Raw genomic sequence first — 24,034 nt, 5'->3', positions numbered from 1 at the left:
CACTTAAAAAAATTAATGAAAAAAAATTGCTACTATAAAAAACACAACGCTGCGAAGGGGAAAAAGAAGTTTTAATAGGCGAACATGCAGAAAGTACGGAACGAATGGAAGGTTCATTTTTTCTACGTCAACAATGAAACTGCGCATAGCGTATCTTTTGTGTTGTTAAGTATACATACACCAACTGTACAAAGTTGAAGCCGTAAGAAAGGGGATTGCACACAAATGTGTGCGGTTGAGAAGCGTTAGTTTTACCAACGACTTGGTCGTTTCCGTTCAGCCCAGTCATAATTTGAAATGCTTTTTGTAAAGCAAAAATGGGGAAGTGAAATGGACAAAATTATTTAAAAAGGAGTTTTATTTATTTCTTCTCCAATTCTGCGCACGTTTGGGCTCTGCGTTAAGGGGAAAAAGAGTGCATGTGGTTAAAGAAAAAAAAAAAAAATCAAATCCATACATACATAGTGAGACGCTAACATACACAATCTTTACGGGTACGCTTCAACAACAAAAGCGCAAATATAATTGGCACCTTAATTTTATTCCCGTGATTTCGTTCCGTAAGGACAAATTGTAAGTTTGCAACTGTTTGTACTTGAGACCTAATCCGTGGATAATTTCGCTTAATAGTTTCTGTTCATCCTTGGAAATGTCAATTTGCGTTTTCCTGAACGGAGAAGAAAGTAATTTGAGGATTTGAACCCCCCAACAAGGGGCGTACACTATACACATATATACATGTGTGTGCTGTACAGGCGCATAAATGCTCGTCAGGTGGTTCCCTTTTGCAGTACAGTGCATCCTTGTAGTATTCGGTTTCCTTTTCCCTAATTTGTAATTGTTCCTTAAAGATTTGTAAAGCCTAAAATGGGGCAAAGTTGCGTAAAAGGAAAAGTGTAGCATCGTATGAAAGCGTATCACGGTGTGTGAGTCATCAATTTAAAATAACTTGTTGTGATTCTTTTCATCCAACGAGCAGTTCACTCTTCTCTGTTTTTTATTTTCTGCATGTACCGCATTAAATTCCTTGCTCAGTTTATTCTTTGTCGTCTCTTCGACGAGTCCGCAATTCTTCTTCTCCATTAGCAACTCGGCTTCTAGCTTTATGATTTTTTCCTGTGTTAAGGGAAAGAATGAGATGTTGTCATTTTTTTTTCTTTGATAATTACTGCCCGTTAATGGGGCTTATAAAAGAAAAAGCAGAAAAATAGAATTACATTTATTGCCAAGTCTGTATTCCCCTGCATATTAGACATCTCAATCTTCATCCTTTGGTTCGTCTTCAAATGGGAAAAAAAATTCAATATCACTTTTGTAAATTAAACATTGGGAAAAATCATAAATTCGTGCACATGCATTCGCGGTAATGGAATGTACACAGATTGGCAAAGAGGAAAAGGTGGGTAAATTGATAACCTCAGTCAGTTCTTTAATTTCTTGCTTCTTTTCTTCTACTTCCTTCTGTTTCGACTCTACTTCTTGCTGCTTTGCTTCTACTTCTTTCTCTTTAGAATCGATTTCTTGCTGTTTTGCTTCTACCTCCTTCTGTTTCGAATCTATTTCTTGCTGCTTTGCTTCTACCTCCTTCTGCATCTCTTCCATTTCTTTTAACATTTTCTAAAAAAGATAGCAAAAAAGATAGCAAAAATATAGCAAAAAAATAGCAGAACAAATAAGCAACCCTTTGGGCCGAATGGGGAGTTGCACTTTCCGTTCCTCACCTCATATTTTTCCTGCAGAGTTGGATCGTCTTTTGCGTCCTGCTTGTCCATCATTTCCGACATTTTATTTTCTAGCTTTTTATTTATTCTCTTTAAATCGTCAATTTCGTTTTCAAGCTAAGAGGGTGGAAGCAGTACGGAGGGAGTATTGTGCTCTCGTGTTTTTACAGGCACGCATATATGCGTAGCTGCACAGTTGCACAGTTGCGCATCGCGACTGAAGCCCATGGAAGGACAATTAAAGCCCTACCTCCTTCACTTTGTTCATGTCTTGATTCGTGTCTTCCGATACTTTCTTCTTTAAATTCTCGTTTTCCTTTTTAAGCCTGATCAATTCCTCCGTTTGGTCCACGTTGCTTAATCCTCTAAAATGGGGATGAACAAGTGAAGCGCTAAACCATTTAACAGTTCGAAAAAGTTTATGCGTTGAACAGGACTATCCGTTTGCTCGTCAGTGCAGACGTGCCCGTGTTTACGTATGCATGTGTAAGAGCATATAGGGAGGGGCGCATTATAATATTTTACATGTTGATTTTGTCAAAATTTTGCTCCTTCTTCAGCTGTTCGTAGGACTGGTTTTTCGCTTCTCTGAAAGGGGGAATGCATAAATAATTTGCGTGAAGAAATACACAACGTTTTTTTTTTCTTTTTTTTTTTTCCCCTTTTTTGTTAAATTACAGGTCATTTTTCAGCTGTTGCAGGGTTTTGTTTTTCTCGTCGAGGTCCTGCTTCAGTTTTTCATTCTCCGTCTTTGCGTTCACTAAGTTGGCATCCAAATCTGGAGTGGCGTGGAGGAGAAGGCGAAGCGGGTAGGTGCGTTGGGGAGGTTTGTTCGGGGGAGTGAGCAGCAAAATGGGGAAGCAAAATGGGGTGGAAGAAACTAACTAACGAATGGGTTAACAAAATGGGGCAGAAGAAACGAACTAACGAATGGGTTAACAAACCTGCGCATTTGTCCTTATATATGATGAGACTGCTTGACTCGAGCTTCAACTTTTCCACTTCATTTTCCATGTCCACCATTTTTTGAGTGTTATCCTGTGGAGGGGGAAAAGAAAACGAATAGTACGGTTAACGCACTGAGCATGTTTTTAATAAGCCAAATAGTGGCTTAATCAGGGCAAAATAATTACGCTCATGGCCCAGATGTGCATCATTATTTTATGGGGGCACATCTTTCTTTAATTGGAAAAATTACCCTAAGCTTGTCTTCCAATTCCTTGTTGATATTTTGAACAACCATTAGGCTGTCCAATTTTTCCTTATATTTATTTATTTTATTTTGCAAATTTTCTATATTGGAATTTTCTTGCTTCAAGATATTTTGCTCATCCTCCAGCTCTTTGATTTTGCCCTTTAAATCATTTTCTAAGAGGCTCCTATCTTTGGTTTGTTTTTCTAAGCTGTTTTGCAGTTCATTGATTTTCCTTTCTTGTTCTTCTATCTGTGTCATGTACTGATTTTTTGACTTTTCGCAAGCTGCATTAATTTGCTTTTGCAGATTCTCCATCTTCTCAGTGTTCTCCTCGATTGTTTTATTTTTCTCTGTCAGTGAATTGGTTAAATTTTCATTTTCCATTTCTAGATATTTCACTTTTTCCTTCAGCTGCTTGATTTCGTTTTTCATGGATTCACTCAGGTTCTGTAGGGGAGGGGTGGGGCATAAGCGAGATGTTCCTCTGTACCTGTCCTGCACGAATATGAGCACTTGGTGAGTTCTCTCATATATGCAATGTGGATGCAATTTTTAAAATTTCGTAAATTTTAGTTATTCTATTACTGCAGCTTCTGTGGGGTGGTCAACATGAGGGTATTTTTTTTTTCCGGGTATTCCATAAAAAAGGGGGCACAGAAATTATGCAAGGTATGCCACTTAAAATGTAGACAGGGGGGGTTAGCATATTTATGGACGTGCATATGTAACGTGCACAATCCCCCCCTACAATTCGTCATTTTGGAGTGCACGTTAGCTCATTCTGAGGTGAGACCCTCTCGAAAAGGGGTACTACTGGTTGTATTAACTAGGCAACTGTTCATTTTTTAAAAAATGGTTGTGTAGTCCCTTTTCCAATTTACCTTTAGCAGCACTGTCCTGCGATGTTAGCTTGTTTTCTTTGTTCGCATTTTCCTGTAAAGTGAGGGTCCCAGAGGAATGCACGCATATGTATGTATCTATATATGTACAATTATCACTCGCTTAGCAAACGCAGAGGTAGATGAGGTGGGCAAATTCTGGGGGGTGGTGAGCAAAAAGGGGGAAGAAAAAATACCTCTTTGTCCAAAACCTCCACAATGCTATGTATATATTTTTGTGTTTCATGACTAAGGGACAAAATGTTGTTTATGTGTTTTTGCTTGTCATCCGAGACGAGGGCAGCCAGAATTACTAAGCTGTATATGTCGATGAACTTCGAAGAGGAAAAGAGGTTCGACCAATGAGTTTAAGCGCGCTGGTTTGGAGTGCACAGAGAGGGTACACACAAGGGGTACATAAAAGGGGTACATATCGCTGTGTTTGATCCCCCTATGACATGCACATCATGGCGTAGGAGCCACCTGGTTGGGTATGTGGCCTGGGGACAGCCACATATACGTAAGCACTACATATTTATGCGGGGGGCAAGGAAAAGTGGCCACCCGTGCGTTTAGGCAGTTTTACCTCGTTCACTGTCAAGCCCAATAAATTTTCAATAACCCTTTTGATTATCCTTTCGAACTTGTTTTCGTGGTATTCGTTCAAATATTTTAGCAAGCACTCGTAGGCGTCCTTCACGAAAGGGGGGATAATAGTGGGTTAGCGCGGATAAGCAGAACTAAACGGGGGTGAACACACAGGGAGGACGTTTCCGTATGGCCCTTCATTTTTGCAACTGCGCTGGAGTGTGTTCCCTTGCGTGAAGACAATTCTTTCTTGTCTCTTATTTTTGTGGGTCATCATCCCTGCCACTGCGCGCAAAGGCCAAAAATGCAGTTGCCGCAATTGCTACCGTTGCTGCGGGTGCTGCGTTTTGCGCGCTTTGCCTTCCCCTGCTTGCTGCTGCCCATTCGGCCATGGGCACACTCGCGCGCGTTAATACTTACCAACTCCGACTCAAACTGAGCCGGGTGAATCGAAATGTCAAACCATGAGGGGTAAATCTCATTCATACAGAGCCACACTGAGTAGCAGGAGTATAGGTTAATTACGCTTGCGTTATTTTCCTTGGGTGTTTTATTTACACTTTTTAGGGAAGATTCATCGAGCACTATTTCCACATTTTTCGCGAAATAAAATGTCTGGATAAATTCTTTTATGTGATTCACGTTTTTTTCAACATCATTCATTTTGTTGACTCGTGTTTTGGAAATTTTATCTCAAACGTGCTATTTGTCAAGTGGGTATGCACACGGAGAGTTGTAAAGAGGGGGGAAAAAGTGGGAAACGCAGGGTAAATACACACAAAAATGGAGAAGTTGGTATGCTCACGTTGCAGTTAAGTTGGGTCCTAAATGTGTGCATTTTATAAATGGTTAACACGTTGGAAAAAAAGAAAAGAAAGGAAAAAAAATATTTACATATGGCCAAACGTTTTGTGAACGAATAAAAGTGGAGGAAAAAAAATACAAAAAAATGATTGCCCATGTTTACTATTTTACAAAGTAGGCGCAAAAAAAAAAAAAAATGTGCAAATTCGCAAAAGGGTTTTTATCCATTTTTTGAAGTAAAACAAAGAAAAGAAAAAAAGCGTTAGTATATTTCTCGTAACATGCATTTCTGGCATATTTAACAATTTTTTTATCTGTTACTAATGTTGCAAATTTTCTGCTTCGTTGTCTTTCACTTGGTCTGCAACTTTGTTAAGTTCACGAATGCACACATGAAAAAAAAAAAAAAAAAAAAACGCAAAATTGAAACGAGGAAAAGGTAAACCCGGCAGTGATGCCATTTGTACAACTCCTCTCTCGCACTTTGATTTGCAAATTTGTTGCCTGCGCATACTGTCTTCCATGTTGGGCCGGACGCTCACTTCAGCATTTCTATTTCGAGCGAAAATTCGTCCCACTTTCTACAACATTTGTGTGTAGAAAAGATATGGCAGGAAAAATGCTACTCCCGGGCACTCCAAATTTGGCACCACACAGTGATCTGCCTATTGGATGGAGTTAAACCCAGTTTTGCAAAGTGACCAACCTTTATGCCAACAGATATAGGACGAACGAATTAGAGTAAGATACGTGGTCCCACCTGTGCACGTGTATGCCATGGCATACACATATATTTTTTGTAAAGGAACACCAAAAGGGAAATATCCAAACCGAGGAACGGCTCAAAATGTGGTGTTACCTCACCCAGCAGTGTAAAATACCGCCACACGTTTTGACATCATTGGCACATTGTGCGCCTTGAATTGGGGGTTATAATAATTGGAAGAGTTTATACTAATGCCTATTGGGGTGTGGCCCCTTTTGAAGGCGTTTTTTTTTCCCCTCTCAAAAGAGAGATGCGATAAAGCGATGTAAAGAGACGAAACAAAATGGTGGAATTAAACACAGGGGGTTGTTCTGCTTTGGTAAAATAAGGCAATAACGCAACGAGGTTATAATAAATAGGTGTGCAAATTGGGCAGGCAAACACGTATGTAAAAAAAAGAAGCGTTTCTCGCCTGCAAAATGATCCCCTTGTTGGACTTCCTCCCCCATATGGCGGGGTCACTTCATATTTCGCAACTCGCTGGACGCACCGTTGAGCTGCTTCTCAATGGCTTCGCAATTCAAATCGTTGGCGTAGCATTTGTTAATAATGTCATTCACAAAATCGTCCTTTCCCATGGTGTGGAGAGAATTCATTAACTCCTCCAAGCCAGACATTTTTTCCACCAGCTTTTCAAAATTCTCGATGTCCAGATGGAGGTTTTTACTATTGATAATCTCATCTTTGTTTACATTTTTTTCATTCAGGATTTTTAAAAACCCTAGGGAATTTTCATTATCTAATTCGTTGAGGAGGGACAGCATATCGCATTGTTCACTCTCTATAAGTCTTAGTCTTTTTTCTAGCGACTCTTGTTTTTTTTCAATTTTAATTTGGTCTTCCAATATGAGTGAATACATTTTATCGTAATGAGCCACTTTGTTATATATGTCCAAAATTTCATTTGAACAATAATTCATAAAATTGATTTTATTTTTAACAAAGGAGGAGAGGTTACTGATGACGTCGATTATCATTTCTTTGTCCAGGTCCTTCTTAAAGCACGATTCACTTTGTCTTATATTTTTTTCGACATTCTTTCTGTCTTTTTCTAGCTGTTTTTGTTGCTCCATTTGTAGCTTTAGCATTTGCATTCTGGCATTTTGTTCAGATAAAAATGGGAAGTCTTCAAAATTCATTTCTTTGGTATTTTCATTATTTCGAAGGGTCCCCTTGGTTTCCTTTAGTTGGAAATTAAACGCATATTGCTGCTGGTTATCTACCGTTTTGTTTTCACTCACTTGATTTATATTTTCAGGTTGTTTAACTTCTTTTTTTTCTGTATTTTTCTCCTCATGCTCTAAATGGTTACTTAGGTACACATTTTTTTTTCGATTTTCTAGCGACATGAAATTTATCATATTTCCTACCTTGTCCACGTCTTCATCTTCTTTTTGCCCAAACATTTGGGGCTTGTTTTGCGTTTCGATTTTTGCGTTTCCGAAGGAGGGTGCAAACATGGACGAGTTCACCTTTGTCGAGAAGAAGGGGTTGGCACTACTACTACTGTTAATTCCGCTGCCAAAGTTATTATTCTTTTCCGCCCCTCCGGAGAAGAAACCACCTTTGCCGCTCTCTGGTTGGAAGGCCTTTCCAAAAAGGGACGAAGAATTTGGAAAGCCGACACCGCTGCTCCCCTTTTGAGGGTCTTCATTTTTGAGTTCATTTTTCTTGTTCACATCGCCAAAAAGGGAGTTCTGCCCTAGGCCAAAACTGGATAGCCTATTAGCGCCGTCGAACATGTCCTTCGGCTTCGCGGGGTCACTTGGTTTGGAGAACTCGCCAAATTTGAACCCACCCGATTTGGGGAACTCTCCCGGCTTGGGGAATTCACCCAATTTTGTGAAGTCGCCCGATTTGCTCTTTTCCCCGAGGTCATTCGGCTCCGTCTGATCCTTCGTTTCCTTCTTCTTGGTGAAGGAAAAGGACCAGAATTTTTTCTTGTCATCCGCTTTCGATTCGCTCGTTTTCTCAGTTGCGCCCATGGCGGCGGCATCGCTATCTGGAGCTTTCTTAACCTCGGATTTGCCTTCTTCATCCGTTTTGTCCTTCTGTTCCTTCGATTCGCTCGATCCGTGGATGGACGAAATGTTAAAATTGAAAATGGACGGTTTAGGGGCACTGGCGGGTTCCTTCCCCTTCTGTTCTTCATCGGCCGGCTTTTTGTTGTCCTCTTTCTGCTCACTTTTTTGGTCACTCTGGACAGGTTTATCCTTTAGGTTGAAATTTATTTCACTCGCTTTTTGGTCACTTGGTGGGGCTTCCTTAGAACTGGACACTGTGTGTTGTTGTTCATTTTTGGCTTCTTCCTTTTCGTCCTTTTTGGCCTTTTCGCTCGTTTCACCATTTTCACCCTTTTCAGGATTTTCGTCCGGTTTGGCTATTTGGCCCTTTTGTTCGGAGGCCCCCTTTTCGTTGGTCTCGCTTTTCGCGGCAGAACTGAACACGAAGTTGGACGTGGCGGTTTTATTCTGATCGCTCTTTTCCAAACTGGTGGCCCCTGGTGCACTTTCCTTTGTGTCACTTTTGAAGATGGAAGAACCGAAGAGAGAGTTACTTTTGAGGAGACCGGGGGTGCTATCCTTCGTCTTCTCCGTCTTCTCCGTTTTTTCATCCTTATTTGAGGAATCCATTTGCTCGTTCTGCGTATTTTTCTTTTCATCTTTTGCATTGTCTTTTTCCACGGCGACGGATTTACTCTGTTCCAACGATTCTGTCGCTATTTTTGCTTCATCCAGTTTGTTCTCTTCTGATTGTGTTTTCTCTTTGGGCGTTTCCTTTTGCACTTTTTCATTTTCGGTCTCGACTGGTTTATCAGCACCGCTCTGGTTCGACTGACATGGTTGGCCCGTTTGGGGAACTTCCTTCTGGGTAGTAGTTCCAGGCTGGTCATTTGGTTTCTCTCCTTTGTTCTGTTCCTCGGGGGTTTTATTCACATTGGTTGACCCGTCAACGGGTTTACTCGTTAAAAGGTTATTAGGGGAACTGTCTTTATTTTCATTCCCCGTTGTGGTGCCTTTGGCACTCTGATTATTCGCAAAGAGGGAAAAGCTATTTGAGAAGGTATTCGTTTGGGGCAGATTACTGCTACTGCTGGAGTTGTTAAAGAGGAAAGAATTTTCACTTGACTTGACTTCCCCAGACGATTTAAACGAATTGGATGAAAAGGGATTTTCATTGTTGGTCGTTTTGTTGAAGGACGAAAAAAAGGGAGTAGTACCCGTGTTGTTATTCGATTTGAAAATGTCACTTGTGTTTGTCTTAGAAAATGAACTGAAGGAGATATTAAAATTGTTAAGGAGTGGAGGAGACGTGCTGCTGTTAGCGTTATTTTTCGTACCAAATAAACCACCTTCATTTTGATTAAATGGTTTCATGCCTTTGTTAAACTCGTCGAATGTGTTCATTTTATTTGCTGACCCAAGGGTGCCCATGGAGGACATGCCGAAAGGGTTTATCTTCCCTTCATTGTTATTATTCATGTTAGCACTAGCAAAGAAGGACTTGGTTGTGTTGTTATTATTCATCATAGGTGAGGTGGGGGATTTATCACCCTGTGAAGTGGCTTGTAGGGCCATACTCTGAAATGGGTTTATATTATTTTTTGCAAAAGCACTTGAACTGGATGAAAATCCTCCACTAAATGTTAATTTGTTATTGTTGTTATTTGGTTTGTTGTTACTGAAACCGCCTAACGAATTTGCATTCGACGAATTGGCGAAGATTTGTTTGGCTGCTTCTAATTGTTCCTTTGAGAATAGACCTCCACCTTCTGTGCTGCGGTCATCATTCAGTTGACTTCCTAACGCAATGGAGCTTCCTAGGGTACTTTGTTTGAACATACTGGAGCCACTACTGGGGGTATTTCCTACCAGGCTCCTCGTGAAACCGGGATACACATCTTTCTTCGCCGCACTAAACAAATTTTGATTAAAAGCATTCGCGGATGTGTTCGCACTAGGGCTGGAAGTGGTGCTTCCGAACAGGCTATTATTTTTATTTAAATCGTTGGGATTGTTTGAAAACATGGAATTCCCCTTGTTCAAGTTATCCTGTGCGTTGAGGGTATTCCCAAAAAGGTTACTGCTTTTGTTCGCGCCGTCCTGATTGCTCATGGCGTTACCGCCGAAGAAGCTGTTATTTTTTAGTAGATTTGTCTGGCCATTCATGCTGCTGTTGAAGAGTCCGCCGCTACCCATGCTGTTCACGTTGCCCACGTTGCCTACATTTCCCATGCTATTCATACTGCTATTGGTGCTGCTTTGGTTTAAGGCATTTTGACCTGCTAAGTTGTTGCCAAAAAAGTTGGAGTTGCCCAAATTGTTGTTGGGCATGCTCCACATGTTCGGCGCGCTTGCATTCTGCCCATTGTTATTCAGCGCGTTGCTCTTTCCGAATAGGTTGTTCTTATCCTCATTATTGTTGTTACTACCATTGTTGTTGTTAAAGAACATTTTTGCGATGTCCGTGCGGTTGGAGAAGCGGGATGAGCAACGTTCGTCGGGAAGCTGTTCCGTTCAATGGGGCGTTTTTTCCTTTTTTGGCTTGTTGTGATCGCCTTTATGGACTATTCGTAGCAATTCTTTGTAACATTGGCTCGGGCGGACAAAAGCGCTATGGCACAGTGTGACGAGGGAAGTTTGGGCGAGTGGGGAAGCAAACTTGGCTTGCAGTTACAGCTTAAGCTTGAATTTGAACGTGCGGCTTGCTCTCCCCTTCTCTGTTTCCCCTGTTAAGTCCTCCCCCTTTTTACGCAAATGTCACCCGCTTCAAAATGCCCCTTTTCGCATACCTTCAGTGGGCACTTAAAAAAATGGGCCTGGCGAAGGATTGTACATTCGAGAGGATAATTATTACAGATATAACAAGTGTACGACGCGCTATGCAAAATTTACAATTGTACATACGCGCAGGACGGCGGCTGAGCCTGGGTATGTAGTCATATAATTTTGCGCTGCAACGATCAAAAAAATAATCAAAAAAAAAAAAAAGTGCTACTTTGGAGATTAATATTTGGATCTGCCTCGGCAAAATGAGTTTGCAATTTTTTTTTTTTTTTTTAATTCCAATTGTATAGCGTTCATTTGGATAAATATGACGGGGGTATGCATACATGTACGTGTATACTTCCTGGGAAATTAAGAAAAGAAACGATGAAATGGGAAAAAAAAAAAAAATATACTTTTGTTATTATACATATGTACTCGAAGCGGTCTTTTGCAAATGTGATAGTATATAACTGCGCCTTCAAAAAAAATTCCATTTTCTTTCCCTCGCGAAATGAAGGTGATGTATGGTGAAGTGCATGCGCTCCCCTTCACATTAGTGAAAATAATACAACGCTAGCCTTCACAGAGAGCACATTTTTGGCGTAATGAAAATAGCTTCATGAGGTAAATTCATGTATACATGTGTTGTTAATATGTACACAATTGTGTACGAAGTAGGAGCGGCGATTTTTTTTTTTTTGTTAATCTCTCCTGCAAAAGGGACCAGCTTGCGCCGGGGAAAACGCTTGAGTACAGTTGCGCAATGTTCCAATAAATATGAGAGAGAGCGGGAAAATAATTTCGAAATGTTATTTGCATGAAGGTTCCTATGTTACAGATTTTTTCGCGGTCACGAAATTTACGGCATTCTCCCTTTTTACGCATTTTAACCACTAGCTACAAGGCTGATGGTGTGCTTAGTTTATATGGAGAATTAATAAAAACAGGTATGACACCATTTTTCATATGGTATAAAAGGGGGGGAAAAGGCATATTAAATTATGGTGCTTCCTTCAGCAGTGATCACTTTTATTTGTAGCTATGTGCATATATACACATCTGCGTAACCCACGATGGGCAATACATCTGGGAGTTTTCTTTACCCCCTTTGTTCGCCCCCTTTTGGTTATCAGTTGATGCCACTTTTTAGCTTGCTTTGCAAAAAGGAGAAATGCATATAGTGTGTGCAGCCCCCATGGTTATAAATGACTTCAGCATAATTTTGTCATTATGAAGAAGCCTCATTCAGCACGTAAACGATGCGAATACGTCGCCGAAAGGAGCAGTGCAGCTGTAAGCACTGTCTACTATGTCATATTTGTTGAGGGAGAAGAAAGAATTTATTGGCATGTGCGATTAATGAAGACGGTTGTATTTATGCCCAAACGGATGGATGTTCCCTTTCTCTGAAAGCTGTTGTATGGTGTTTTTTCCCCGTACAGGTTTGTTCATCGCGTTACATTAGCGTTGCATTAGCGGTACGAATGTGCGCAAAAGGGGCACCCGTGCAGGTGTGCATATGAACTCGCTATGTGTTCTGTGGGAAAACCCCTATTTAGAGGAGTATGGGCTTATACTACCACACCGGTGTGTAGGCCGTTCACCACTTGCCCCAGTTTTTTTTGGACTCAGGTCCTGTATACGCATAAGATACAAATGGGGGAGGGGGGTTTAATAATTTTAAGGACACTTCTCAATGGTGCCTCCGTCAAGCGTTACGATTAGTAATAATGTGGTGGTATGGATAAAATGACAATTTAATGCTGCAAATGAGGTGTTGTATTGTATATAGGGAATGCATTATGCGTGCCATATGTACGGTGTGTTAAATTAAAACTTTACTTCTTTTTTTTTCACCCATCATTTTGACGCTTAAAAAGTGTTTCCATTTTGTTCATTTTGGTGCATTTTTTTGAAAGTTTGCATTGAGGGGACACTTTCATGGGTTTTCCACAAATAGTGCGTCGTTTATCATGCGAATTGTTTTATAAGTTGGAGAAGAAATGGGGATGTACCGAGTGTAATTTGATAAACCTGTGTTTTCTTCAGTTGACGAAAGAATTGCAGCAGGTGGGAAAGACGTTGTTGTCCTCTTTGTAATGCTTTTTTTTTTACATGACTTTCTTTATTTTGCTCTGCTGCGGTTTTATGTGACGTATTTTTTTTTCTTTTCACACGGCAGCATTTGATCGTATCGCACGTTGATTTTTCCCTGTTATGGAATTATGCGTGTAAACTACGCGGTGTACAAACCGTTTTTTTTCAAAACGGTGTGTTAAAGAACGTTTTTACCTCTTTCCTTTTTTGAAATTGAAAAATGTTTGTGGAAAAAATGGGTAGGCGATGACCGACGTATGATGAAATTGGACACATTTTGAACATGTATATATTTGTATATGTATATGTAGCGGGTGCGTACATATGTGCTTATGTCAGGCCCATTTTCAGAATATCCCTTTTTTGCTCATAGGGCAATGGAGCAAGCTAAGGGGTTACCTACTGGCAGTTGCGGCAGGGCTGCAACACAATATACACAGAATTTGCTGACACCTTTTGTTCATGCAATGTAGACCTCTTTAAAAGTCAGTTTTGCATATTTGCATTTTTGCTTCCGAAGGTTATGCAAAGGTGACACTTTGGAATGATGCACTTGGGAATTTTTTTTTTTTTTTTTCCCCCTTGTGGTGTACTGCCCGACGAACAGCTTTTACGCCACAAGGTTAAGCGAGCTATTTTTTTTTTTTTTTTTTTTTTAGCTAGATTTTATTCGATATGCTTTGGCAATTATGTTTTAAATTGTGGAGTGTAGTTTATGCCTTATTCGGAAGAACAAAGGGGGTGAGAAGGTGACATATATCACCCCACACAATGGAATTATTACATAATAGCATTACGAGCAGAATTAGATATACAGGAAGTGAAGAAAGTGAAAAATAATTCGTTACGTGGGTCACACGCAGTTCTTTTTTTTTTCTTTTTGCAAACACATGATATATCCACTTTTTGGCATTTTACGAAATGCCCCCTTCTGCCCCACACGTGTTTCCTTTTCTCTGTTTCGGTTTGTATTCCCTTTTTTTTTTTGTACTACGAATAAATTATGCTGCTGCCTTATTAGTGGTTCGTGCATTACTTGCATAAGCTATATGCATACGTGTATGTATACATATGTATAGATTCTTTTTTTTTTTTATTGATAAAGAAATTTCCACTGTTAGCCCCAGAACTGCGAACGTCACATGTGCCACTTAAAATATGCACCTTAAAGATTTGCATCACATAAATACAGCCATGTGAGAAAAAAAAAAAAAAAAAAACGAATAAAATGAAAAGAAGTGTTCAATTTGTATACTTAATACAATCATTTTATTTGTATTACTAATGAGTGATAACACTTTTATATAATTATGCTGATCATAAGTATATTACAAAAATACAAAAGAAAGCGGGAAAATGCAAAAAAAAACAAAAAGAGGTGGCCTTTAACATACGTGCCATTTCATCGAAAGAAATAAACCTTTACATGAGATTTTTGTAACCACAGAACAGGCAAAAGAAAGAGAAAAAACAACATAGAGAACAAAAGGGAATGTGACAAAAGAATTGCTAAAATAAGGAAAGGGAAGGAGCCAAAATGCATTACATCATAAGTACTGTTCATATTTGTGCATAAATTTGCATTTGCATTATTGGCGTTTATGTAGCGCCACGTAAACGTTCATTCGCAAGTTTATCGAGTGCTTTGCGTGTACAGCACGCCCCACTTCGCGCGCTTTAATCTGCTTGGTGAAGAAGGAAGTTGATAAGAACAGAGCCACTTTGCGAAATATGCGAAATGGGAAGCACTTGGTGCCAAACTGATTCAAGAGAAAGAAGTGACATCGAATGAGCCCCCAGGTTCTGAGATAGGCCTACTCGGGTGGTCGCATGTCGCGTGTGCGTTTGTGTAAGCAGCCGTTTGTGTAACAACACGTTTGTGTAATTATACGTTTGTGTAACCACACGTTTGTGTGAGCAGCCGTTTGTATATTTGCCCGGCTTCCCACATGTGTGTGTGCTCACCCTATATGCGCACACATCGCCAAGCGCCCCATTTGTGTTTGCCATTAAAACCGTTAAGAGGCCCAGTTGGAAGCGCAGAATTTTATAGCGTTCGTCGCGCCCACGTTAATTGAGTTAGTTCCTCGGCATACTTGTTCGTGACCGCATTTGCACCTGGGAGATATGCACACATTCACGTGCAAACCCACAAAATCGAAGAGACGAATACATTTCTACATGCACGACAAACCCAACGGTGAATAGAATGAATTTAGCCAATGATGAATATCAAATTAACAAACTAAAAGATATGAAGGACCTAAGAATAGCGGAAGATGATAGGAGGAAGAGGTACGCATTTTTCAACGAGTGTACAGAAAATGACCTGAACAATTTAGAAAATGTAGTGAATAATAAATCGATAAGTGTAGATACGAAGATAGAATTATTTTATTCCAAATTGCATAGCAAAATATTTGACATTTTTCGAATCGTGGCAGATTATAACTGCTTGTATATTATAAATGGGGAGGGACTGATCATTCACATCTGTATGTTGTTATCAAAATTTTATTCCTTTAAAAATGAAGAAGATGAAAATATTCTCTCCTTTAATAATTCTCTAAATATTAGCAGCGCAATTTATTACGTAGAAAAGATACTGAGCGACTTGTCCGTGTGTAACTCAAATTTCCACATTTTATTTTTCAACGTATTTAATATTTTTTTCGAGAAAGAGACGAACATTTTTAGGAACTACAATTTAGTAAGGAATGCGTTTATCATTCATTGTAAGAAAAATTTGATTCCCTTTTTTATTTTTGACAACTGGTATAGTGATGATAATTATAATTTTTATTTAATAAAGTACAAGCCTCTGTTTATGTTTGTCGAAGATAGTTCGTCCTTTTTGTATGCGTTTAATAAGTTTTACGTGAGTCCCATTGGGGATGATGCCACGGAGAATGGGTCTGGTGAGGGGGAAGGTGCCCAAGATCAAGACGGAGAAGCAAACACCGGGAAGCATACAAACTATAAGGAATACATTGTGAAGAAAAGAATTTACGACCACTACAATGAAGAGATAAGGGAGCTGTCCATTTGCTTTTACTTTCTCCTGATCAATAACATATCGAGGGATATTAAGTGCGTGTTTTTTTTCAATTTCGAATCTGAGAAGAACACCATAAATGCGTTTTCTATAAACTACATGGGCATCAATTTTAAGATCCTGGCAATGCTGAATGAGGAGGCGTCCATTCTGTTTGATAGAAAGTTTTACGGAAGGGAGGCAGCTGTGGGGGGAAAGTATGACGGGGCGAAGTCAGGCGGGATGACTAATCTGCTTATCACATCGCAGGATATAAAAGATTACGACCTGCTGTATAGGGAAGAGGAAAAATACAGTGAAGAGGAACAGCAAATTTTGGAGTCCTTTTCAAAACGGGTTAGTGAAGATGGGACAAATTTGAAAAACGTCGTTCTGGGCCTCTTCTACGAGAGGAGCAAAGCGATAAAGGGGATAAATGAGAAGAATAAATGGGACCATTTTGTGTTCACCCTGAAGCTCCTTTTTATGCACAATTATTTGATAGAAAAGTTGAACATGAAAAATTTATGTGTGTACGATCGGTTTGGGGGCGATAGTGAGGACACCGCAAAGGCGGTAAAAGCCGCTGCTGAGCCGTACGTACGGTTGTATCTGGAGATATACAACTTCGTTTTGAAGACGCTTCAGAAGGAGGCCCATTGTGATACTTTGAAAAACGCGAGGAACGTCGATTTGTTAAACTTTTTTAATGCTTCCATAGTGCACAACTTGATCAATTTTGTGTGTTTTAAGTTGAGGAAAAATGTGTACGTCATCGAGCATGAAGATTTTTCATTCGAAGGGAAGAGCTTCTTTGAAAGTGCTTTTCAAAATGTAGTAGGCGATGATGGCATTTCCTTTTTCCCCCTCAGTTTTGCATTTCTGAAGGAGGATATACATTTTTTACAAAAACGCGAAGCGGATGATTTGGGGAACCAATCGGAAGGGCCAAGTGACAGTGGCAAAAACGCGGGGCAAAAGAAGGAAGAACCCGTGAGCAGTGTAGATAATGGGCAAAATGAACTCGCCGTAGGGAATAAAAAAAACGCAGGTAACGGGAATGTCCCCACAAATGTCAATTTAATAAAAATTCGAAATGATTTCATAGAAACCTTTTTCAGCATAAAAGATTTAGTAAAGAATGAGAAGCTGGATGAGGATACCAAAACTGTGCACATAAAGTTGAACTTAATAAACAAGTGCGTAGAATATGATAGCGAATTTTTCGAGTTGTCCGGACTGATGCACATCAGTGATAGAGAGAGCCTAATGGATATTCTAAAGAGTTACTTCAAAATATCGAGAGATAATCGGGTCCCATTGAGCATGAAGGAGAAGGACGATAAGTACAAATTAAGGCGCCAACAGAGGGATGAAAAGAGGAAAGCCATAATTGCCAAGTACCTAAATATCAGTTCGCTTCATCACCCTATTGTCATTTCGGAGAATCACCCCTGGATAAAGTACTACGTGTATACTATCGAAAAGTTGTATAACTATTTGAAAGATGAGGAGAAAAAAATTGGAATCAAGCTTAGAATGAAGAGGCTGTTTGATGGGTCCTCCGATGGGGAAGGGAGCCATCTAGAGGAGCAAACCAACGGGAGTGAGAAAAAAACGAAGAAAAGCAAAAACGACATATTCGAAATTTTGGATGACTCAAATGAGGATAGCGATTTGGAAAATGATAGGAAGCACGAAAGGGGGAATAACAAGGAGGAGAGCAAAAAAGGGCGTAACGAAAAGGCAGGTAAAAAGGGCGCCAAAGCGAATGTAAACACATTAAGCAGGAAAGATGAAATTTTGAAAAAAAAAGAAATGTCAAGTGAGAGGAAAATTTACGAAGTGGACTTAGAAAGGTACAACGTGCTGGAAGCCAAGGTAAATAAACTGCGAAGCAATAATAGCTACTCAGACATGAACACCTGGTCGCTGGATATCATTTCCGGATTTAACAGACTAGTAGATGTGTACAATTTTAACAACGTTACAAATTTGATCAAAAGTGTGGAGCTGCAAATAAAAATTAGCATAAAGGTTTTGAGCAGCATGTTTGAAATTATCATGTATACCAAGTTAAAGAATGTGAAGAGCAGCAGGCAAAAGTCGGACGCAATCAGAAGCGTCATGCTGATATACAAATTGACCAACGAAATTTTTAACAAATTTAAGGAAAATTTGAGCGAAAAGGATATAGTGCAACTGCAGACGGTGTTGCTATCGCTAGGGTTCAAACATAGCAGTTATAATTTGTTCGAAGAGTACGTGAAGGTGAGGAGGAACCTTTCGAAATTGTCCGGAGAGGGGGGAGACGAAGAGGCAGATGAGGATAAAATGGGCTCTGCGAAAAAGGGAAAAGGAAAAGGAAACGAAAAGGCCAAACTGAAAGATGCTTCCACATTGAATGATAAGAAAAAAGGAGCGCTACAAAGTGGCAGCCAAAGTAAGAGCAAAGGGGGCAAGAAATCGAGCGAGGTGGCCGCAGAGAATGATGGGGGTAATACCTATGGGAACGACTCCAAACAGGACAAGCATAAGGGAAAAGATGCACACGATATTTATAAATACAAACTAGAGTCCGTCAAAACTTATAGTGAATTAAAAATTGATGAGAAGAAGGAGCACGAATTTCAGTTGTATTATATGTACTACCTGTTAGATAGAACCACCGGGAATATAAAGGACAAGCGAGTGCTCTTCACGTTGGACACTTGGCAGTATAACATTTTAAATCTGGTTGACAGACGAAAGAGCATTTTAGTTTCCTGCCCCACGAGTAGTGGCAAAACATTTATTTGCTACTACGTAATGGACAAAGTGCTACGACTAAACAATGATAGTGTTGTTGTGTACGTAGCTCCTAACGACACTTTGGCTTTTCAAATTTACCATGAAGTCAATGGAAGATTCAGCACCAAGGGGTATTCGAAGTATGGGGGAAATAAACTGTGTTCGTATATGACGGATAAATATGCAGAGGAAAATGCGCTAGACGCTCAGATAGTGATCGTTTTGCCGAGTGTGTTTGAAAATATTTTACTTTCCGGGTATGCTGTAAATGATGAAAATTCAAATTTGAATGTATCAAAATTTATTAGCCGAATTGAGTACATCATTTTTGATGAAATTCACTGTATAGGAGATAAGGAATTTTATGGGACGCAGATAGAGAATATTATCCATTTGTGTAATGCCCCTTTTTTGGCCCTATCTGCAACAATAGGTAATATAAAATATTTTTATTCCTGGCTGCAGAACGTGATGATGAAGAAGGGAAAAGGGGAGGAGGACCTGCACTTAATAAAATTTTACGAACGTTTTTCGGACTTAATTTTGTACGTGTACACGAACAAGAATCTGCACCATCTTAACCCGTTGGCTTGCTTCAATTTTAGGGACATTTTGTATAAGGGGATCAATAAAGATTTTTATTGTAACCCTAGGGAGATCTACGAAATTATAATTGTGCTGTTCGAGTTGGCGAGGAAGAACAACTTCTACCATTTGGTCGAATTTTTAGAACCTTCCTTTTACTTCCAATACACGAGGTGCATAAATAAGAAGCAGTTCATTTATTACATGCACACGGTGAAGCAGACCATCGTTTATTTGATTCAAAATAAGTACATCTCCAATTTGGACTACGACATGTTCATACACATTTTGCTGTCGAATTATATGAAGAACGCCGACTGGGTGAAGGACGACGCGGGGGAGGAAGGGGGGAAGGACAAAGTGGGCGAGGAAGAGGCCTCCAAGAAGGAATCGAAGGGCACCCCAAGCAGTAGCGCCACGAAGCACCTGTACAGCAGCACTACGCAGGAAGTTGTTCCAAAGCAGCAGCTTTTCCAGGAGCTCTACAAAAGTGTTGTACTGGATGAGAAGTACATCCTGAATAAATCGCACGACTTGGTGAAATACACCGAAACGGTGAATACAGAACAGGAGTACCTAGATAGTGGCAACTTGATAGAATTACTAAAGCAGTTAGAGCAGATTAACTTCCTCCCATGTATTGTGTTCAACTTTGAGAGAAAGGAGCTGGAAGATATGACCATAAATCTGATTAACGAGCTTATGAAAAGACAGCATGATAAATATTACGGAGATGAAGAAAGGACTTTTAACACCAAGATGGAAAATAAAATGAGACAAGAAAGGTACGAAAATTTGCTCAAACAGAGAGAAATTTTGTTAAAAATGAAGACCGTTTCGCGTAATCAGAGGTTGGAACAAAATATGGATAAGGAATATTTGGACATGCTCAACGAAGAAGAGATCCCAGAACCACCAGTCGACGTTTCGGAAGAATATGATGGAGACTTCTACTTCTGCAATAGGAAAGTCTACATCAACTACGTTACAGAGATAGAAGATTTGATCAAAGAAGCGGAAAGAGCCATCGAGGGAAGGAAGCACAAATCTGTGCTAATCGAAGGGCTGAAAAGGGGAATAGGCCTACATTATGAAGTACTGCCTTACAAATTTACCATCATTGTGGAGTCCCTATTTCGACTAGGATATATTAAAATTATTTTTAGCAATAAGAATTTATCGCTAGGTATTAACATCCCTTGTAAATCTATCATTTTCGCTGGCCACACTTTCGAATTAAATTCAGTCATGTTTAAACAAACGTCTGGAAGAGCCGGAAGAAGAGGCTTCGATTTGTATGGAAATATTATCATATGGAATATTAACTTTAAGAATTTAAGGCGATTAATTACTTCCCCTCTGCAGACCCTCTCCGGTTCCTATGCTGTCAATTTTACGAATATTTGCAGAAGTATGCTTTTGTACAACTGCTTGAAGAAGAATAAAGACATGGAGGAAATTAGCAACAGAAATAAGGCAGTAGTTAATAAGCCTGTTAAGAAGAAGAAGAAAGATGAAACCATGACTGTTGCTGAAAAGGAGGAGATATTCGAGAAGAACAGAAGCATTAACGTAAATTTTTTTACCCGAATTAATGGCATCCTCAGCGTTTTTTACAATTCGTTGTATTATGTGAATGCCTTTCAGCACTGGGGGGATGGCGACGGGGATGATAAAACTGGCCCTCATTTTTCGGAACGTGTGACTATGACCCAGGGGGGGGCACCCAACCAGCAGAAATTGCAAAATGGGGATGTAGCGGGGGATGATATTTCTTCCTCCCCTGATGCGGCGCACATGGCGAATGGGAACCCCGGAGTGGAAACGACAGAATTGTTAAATTGTCTGCCCAACGAATTCGATCATCAGAAGGAGAAAACCAATGCGCTGAAGAAATACGTGGATAGAAAATACGAGTACAACGACTTGTACTGCGAATTTTTAGCCTTGAGCAAAGGCAAGAAGAGTGAAGTAAGGGAAGGAGAGAAACACCTAAAGGAGTTGTGCTTCAGAATTAAGGCCCACTTCCTAATGTTCATAAACATTTTGGTCGAGATGGAAGCAATAGATGAAGAGTGCAATATAATAAATATGACCGAGCTAGCCATATTTTTAAAAAAAGAATATGACAACAATTTGGTGTTAACCTATTTGTTAGTAAAAAAAGTGTTGCACAATATTGTTGGAGATAACACATTTTTAGGCTCCTCTGTTGGCACGATTCCGCTGCAAAAAATAATTGATCGTATAACGTTTGAGAAGAATTATTCGCGTAATGTTTTGGTGGATGATTCTGCAAGGGGGCAATTCATTTTGCTATTTATACTTTCCCATTTTATTAACAAAATAAAAGAAAACAAAATAGCCTTGACGAAGGTGCTAATAAATTTCAACTGTAAAGCTAGGACCAAATTGGAGTTGTTCAGCTCTACGTATTTCCCCTTGTTGCACATTTTGCCTGCCCCAGTCCGAAAGCATATAAAGAACATTGAGGGTGTTTTGTTGAGGTACCTCATGAATTACTCCTTGCTGGTTTTAGCCAAGTTAAATTTGTTGCACAGGAAGAAGACGTACTTACTGCCCTACACCCAGCTGTACATTTTCGAGCAGCACCCGTCACTCCTTTTGGGGGAGATATTCCCGGAGGGTTCTTCCGAGTACTTGGCCTTTTATCAGTCGAAGGTTAGAAGAGAGTGATTATTTGCGCAGTGTGGTTTGAGTGTGTTGTATATTCCCCCATGGGGATTTGCCCCCACGCTGGAGCGATCATGCGTGTCTCCATTTGGTTCGAGGGAATCGAGACCAATTTGGCAATTTTTTTATTCTTCACTTTAACCGTTTATTTAATTTTTCTTCCTTTCTTGCAGCTGCGCGACTACAAAGTAAGGTCGCCCTTCCTGGCTTCCCTATACCAGTGCGACAATTTCGAAACCCTAGATGAACTGCTTCACACGTCCATCCTGGACTTAGACATACGGAAGAACATGATACCAGACATCGCAGAGGATTACGTCTCCTTTTTCAAATTCGAAGATGATGTAATAAAAGAGGAGAAGGTGTGCTTGAAGAATTCCTACATTTTGGATTATTTTATTCATGGCAAATATAACGTACTGAGGAGCAAGAATGACTTGGGCCAGTATAGCTGGTACATTGTGGATCGATTTATACAGGCGCTAAATAACATCGAGCACTTTTTGCATGGAGTGAAGAAGGACAGCCTGTTGCTATCGTCCGACGTTTTTTACACCTACCTGAATACACTGAAGGACGTGTTGGAGAAGTACTTCAAGTCGATTAATTCTGTGCAGGCGCAGAATGATTAGCCGTGTGCTGAGGCGAGGGGAGGCAAAAAGGAGGCAAAAGGGCGGCAAACTGGTAAAGAATAAGTTAAATGGGTTGAACGGGTTGGAGGCGGGGTACATTAAGGTGTACCCTTCTTTTAGCGACCTCTACCTGGATTTAACACCCCAATTTTGTTACATATTGGTACATATTCGTATATATTGCCACTTACTGCCACATGCTGCCCCAATTTGCCCCATTTTTCCACGGCGCATGCTCTGATTTATAGTGCCACCCTTCCGTGCTATTTCGTCAAATTGTGATGTGCACGCAGGGCGGGTACCCATTCGCATGCGACCATTTTCGCAGCCATTCTGTACACGCTGCATCGATGCAAGATTGCTAAATTATTTTGTGTGTATATATCATTAGCGCGTTTTTCCAAAGTGTTAGTAATTTACCTCATTGACATAACTTCCAATTTAAGAGACTTTTAAAAATGTGTATTAATAGGATTTTTTTTTTTTCTACTGTGTTATTATTTTGGACTATTCCGCCACCAAAAAGGGGGTTTACAAAATTGTCATCGTGTGGCTGCGGCCTTTTAGAGATGCTCCCAAAAGTTGGGAAACTCGGAAGGGTGTTCTTTTATCTTTTTCAATTTTTTTGTTCTTTTTTATAAAAGTTTTCACATGCAAAAAAAGGTGCTACTGCTATGCTAGCGTGAAGGGGTATCACGCCGTCTGTGCGCATATTATGTAAGTTTGTTCAAGGGCAAAAAGGAAGAAGAAAAAGAAACAGCCAAGTGTGCCGCTACGCATACATATATATGTATGTGTGTGTAACGCACACGCGCGAAGTCGAAGCCATTCAGTGAGACAGAAAAATGGGGCTACTGGGCCACTAAGCGCAGTGGCTGCTGGACAAAATAAACGCCCACAGGTATGTGCATGCATGTACGTAGCTACTTCGTGGTGTGCAAAAGGGCGAACATACGAATGGTCCATTTTCTGCCAACAAATTGAGAACAGCTGGATGGTTGCTGTGATGCATTAAATGAGCGCACTGAAATGGAAAAAAAATAGGAAGTGAAAATGGAAAGGGGCAACGTGGGTGTGTGAGGCCATTCAAGTAGGACTACGGAGCAGCGACACCTTGTGCCTTTACTTTTTACACTTCAACTGCAATAAATATAAAAACGTGTAAACAAAAAAAAAAAAAAAAAAAAAAAAGAGGGTAACTGTGTACGAAGTTATGCACAATTTGCAACTACAAAAAATATGCACCGCAAAATGTACGTTTCATTCATGCATTGAAACGCAAGGGAGTTGCGATTGGGGGTTACATACACATGTATGTACACATACAATGAACGAAAAAAAAAAAAGGGAAAAAAATTAAATTATGTAATGACTTAATTCTGCAAACGTAAAAAAAAGTAAAGAAACCTTCATTATGATGGATCACACAAATGTTTGTGGATAATTTTTCGCATTCTTCCAACTCGGTTATATTACATGCG

At 39.9% G+C, this 24,034-nt stretch overlaps 3 protein-coding genes across 3 annotated transcripts, besides 33 other annotated features; 1 reads left to right on the top strand and 2 right to left on the bottom strand.

Annotated features, from left to right (window-relative positions):
- Positions 1-11: part of a microsatellite that runs on past the window's edge.
- Positions 12-334: 323 nt separating this feature from the next.
- Positions 335-480: a microsatellite.
- On the bottom strand, positions 362-5,045 carry PVX_098625 (uncharacterized protein; the record flags this gene model as incomplete). Its single annotated transcript, XM_001614525.1, has 15 exons — positions 362-395; positions 533-667; positions 795-862; positions 1,015-1,116; positions 1,218-1,280; positions 1,417-1,617; positions 1,722-1,838; positions 1,972-2,086; positions 2,247-2,309; positions 2,400-2,499; positions 2,666-2,759; positions 2,920-3,363; positions 3,992-4,129; positions 4,381-4,488; positions 4,803-5,045. The coding sequence occupies 15 exons, from the start codon at positions 5,043-5,045 to the stop codon at positions 362-364; spliced, it is 2,025 nt and encodes a 674-aa protein (XP_001614575.1).
- Positions 1,159-1,180: a microsatellite.
- Positions 2,013-2,035: a microsatellite.
- Positions 2,273-2,332: a microsatellite.
- Positions 2,631-2,669: a microsatellite.
- Positions 2,751-2,772: a microsatellite.
- Positions 3,254-3,277: a microsatellite.
- Positions 4,420-4,443: a microsatellite.
- Positions 4,497-4,528: a microsatellite.
- A 68-nt stretch (positions 5,046-5,113) lies between the features above and the next one.
- Positions 5,114-5,144: a microsatellite.
- Positions 5,145-6,111: 967 nt separating this feature from the next.
- Positions 6,112-10,913, bottom strand: PVX_098620 (hypothetical protein, conserved). The gene has a single exon (XM_001614524.1). The coding sequence runs from the start codon at positions 10,404-10,406 to the stop codon at positions 6,411-6,413; it is 3,996 nt and encodes a 1,331-aa protein (XP_001614574.1). The 5' UTR covers positions 10,407-10,913; the 3' UTR covers positions 6,112-6,410.
- Positions 7,266-7,298: a microsatellite.
- Positions 9,543-9,580: a microsatellite.
- Positions 10,394-10,439: a microsatellite.
- Positions 10,809-10,840: a microsatellite.
- Positions 10,914-11,221: 308 nt separating the features above from the next.
- Positions 11,222-11,246: a microsatellite.
- A 154-nt stretch (positions 11,247-11,400) lies between these two features.
- Positions 11,401-11,433: a microsatellite.
- Positions 11,434-13,404: 1,971 nt separating this feature from the next.
- Positions 13,405-13,574: a microsatellite.
- Positions 13,485-13,526: a microsatellite.
- Positions 13,575-14,061: 487 nt separating the features above from the next.
- Positions 14,062-14,119: a microsatellite.
- Positions 14,120-14,258: 139 nt separating this feature from the next.
- Positions 14,259-14,281: a microsatellite.
- A 746-nt stretch (positions 14,282-15,027) lies between these two features.
- Positions 15,028-22,553, top strand: PVX_098615 (DEAD/DEAH box helicase, putative; the record flags this gene model as incomplete). The annotated part of the gene is made up of 2 exons (XM_001614523.1): positions 15,028-21,909; positions 22,095-22,553. 2 exons carry the CDS (start codon positions 15,028-15,030, stop codon positions 22,551-22,553), a joined length of 7,341 nt encoding a protein of 2,446 aa, XP_001614573.1.
- Positions 15,951-15,973: a microsatellite.
- Positions 16,130-16,155: a microsatellite.
- Positions 16,258-16,283: a microsatellite.
- Positions 16,650-16,675: a microsatellite.
- Positions 16,963-17,058: a microsatellite.
- Positions 17,326-17,349: a microsatellite.
- Positions 17,594-17,617: a microsatellite.
- Positions 17,805-17,897: a microsatellite.
- Positions 18,137-18,186: a microsatellite.
- Positions 20,242-20,343: a microsatellite.
- Positions 22,487-22,516: a microsatellite.
- Positions 22,554-23,733: 1,180 nt separating the features above from the next.
- Positions 23,734-23,760: a microsatellite.
- Between the last annotated feature and the right edge of the window lie 274 nt (positions 23,761-24,034).

This window comes from Plasmodium vivax, chromosome 7 (assembly GCF_000002415.2).
Source record: "Plasmodium vivax chromosome 7, whole genome shotgun sequence".
NCBI classification, from domain to species: Eukaryota; Apicomplexa; class Aconoidasida; order Haemosporida; family Plasmodiidae; genus Plasmodium; species Plasmodium vivax.
Note: the sequence above shows the minus strand (reverse complement) of the source record. Positions and strands in the feature narration are given on the sequence as shown.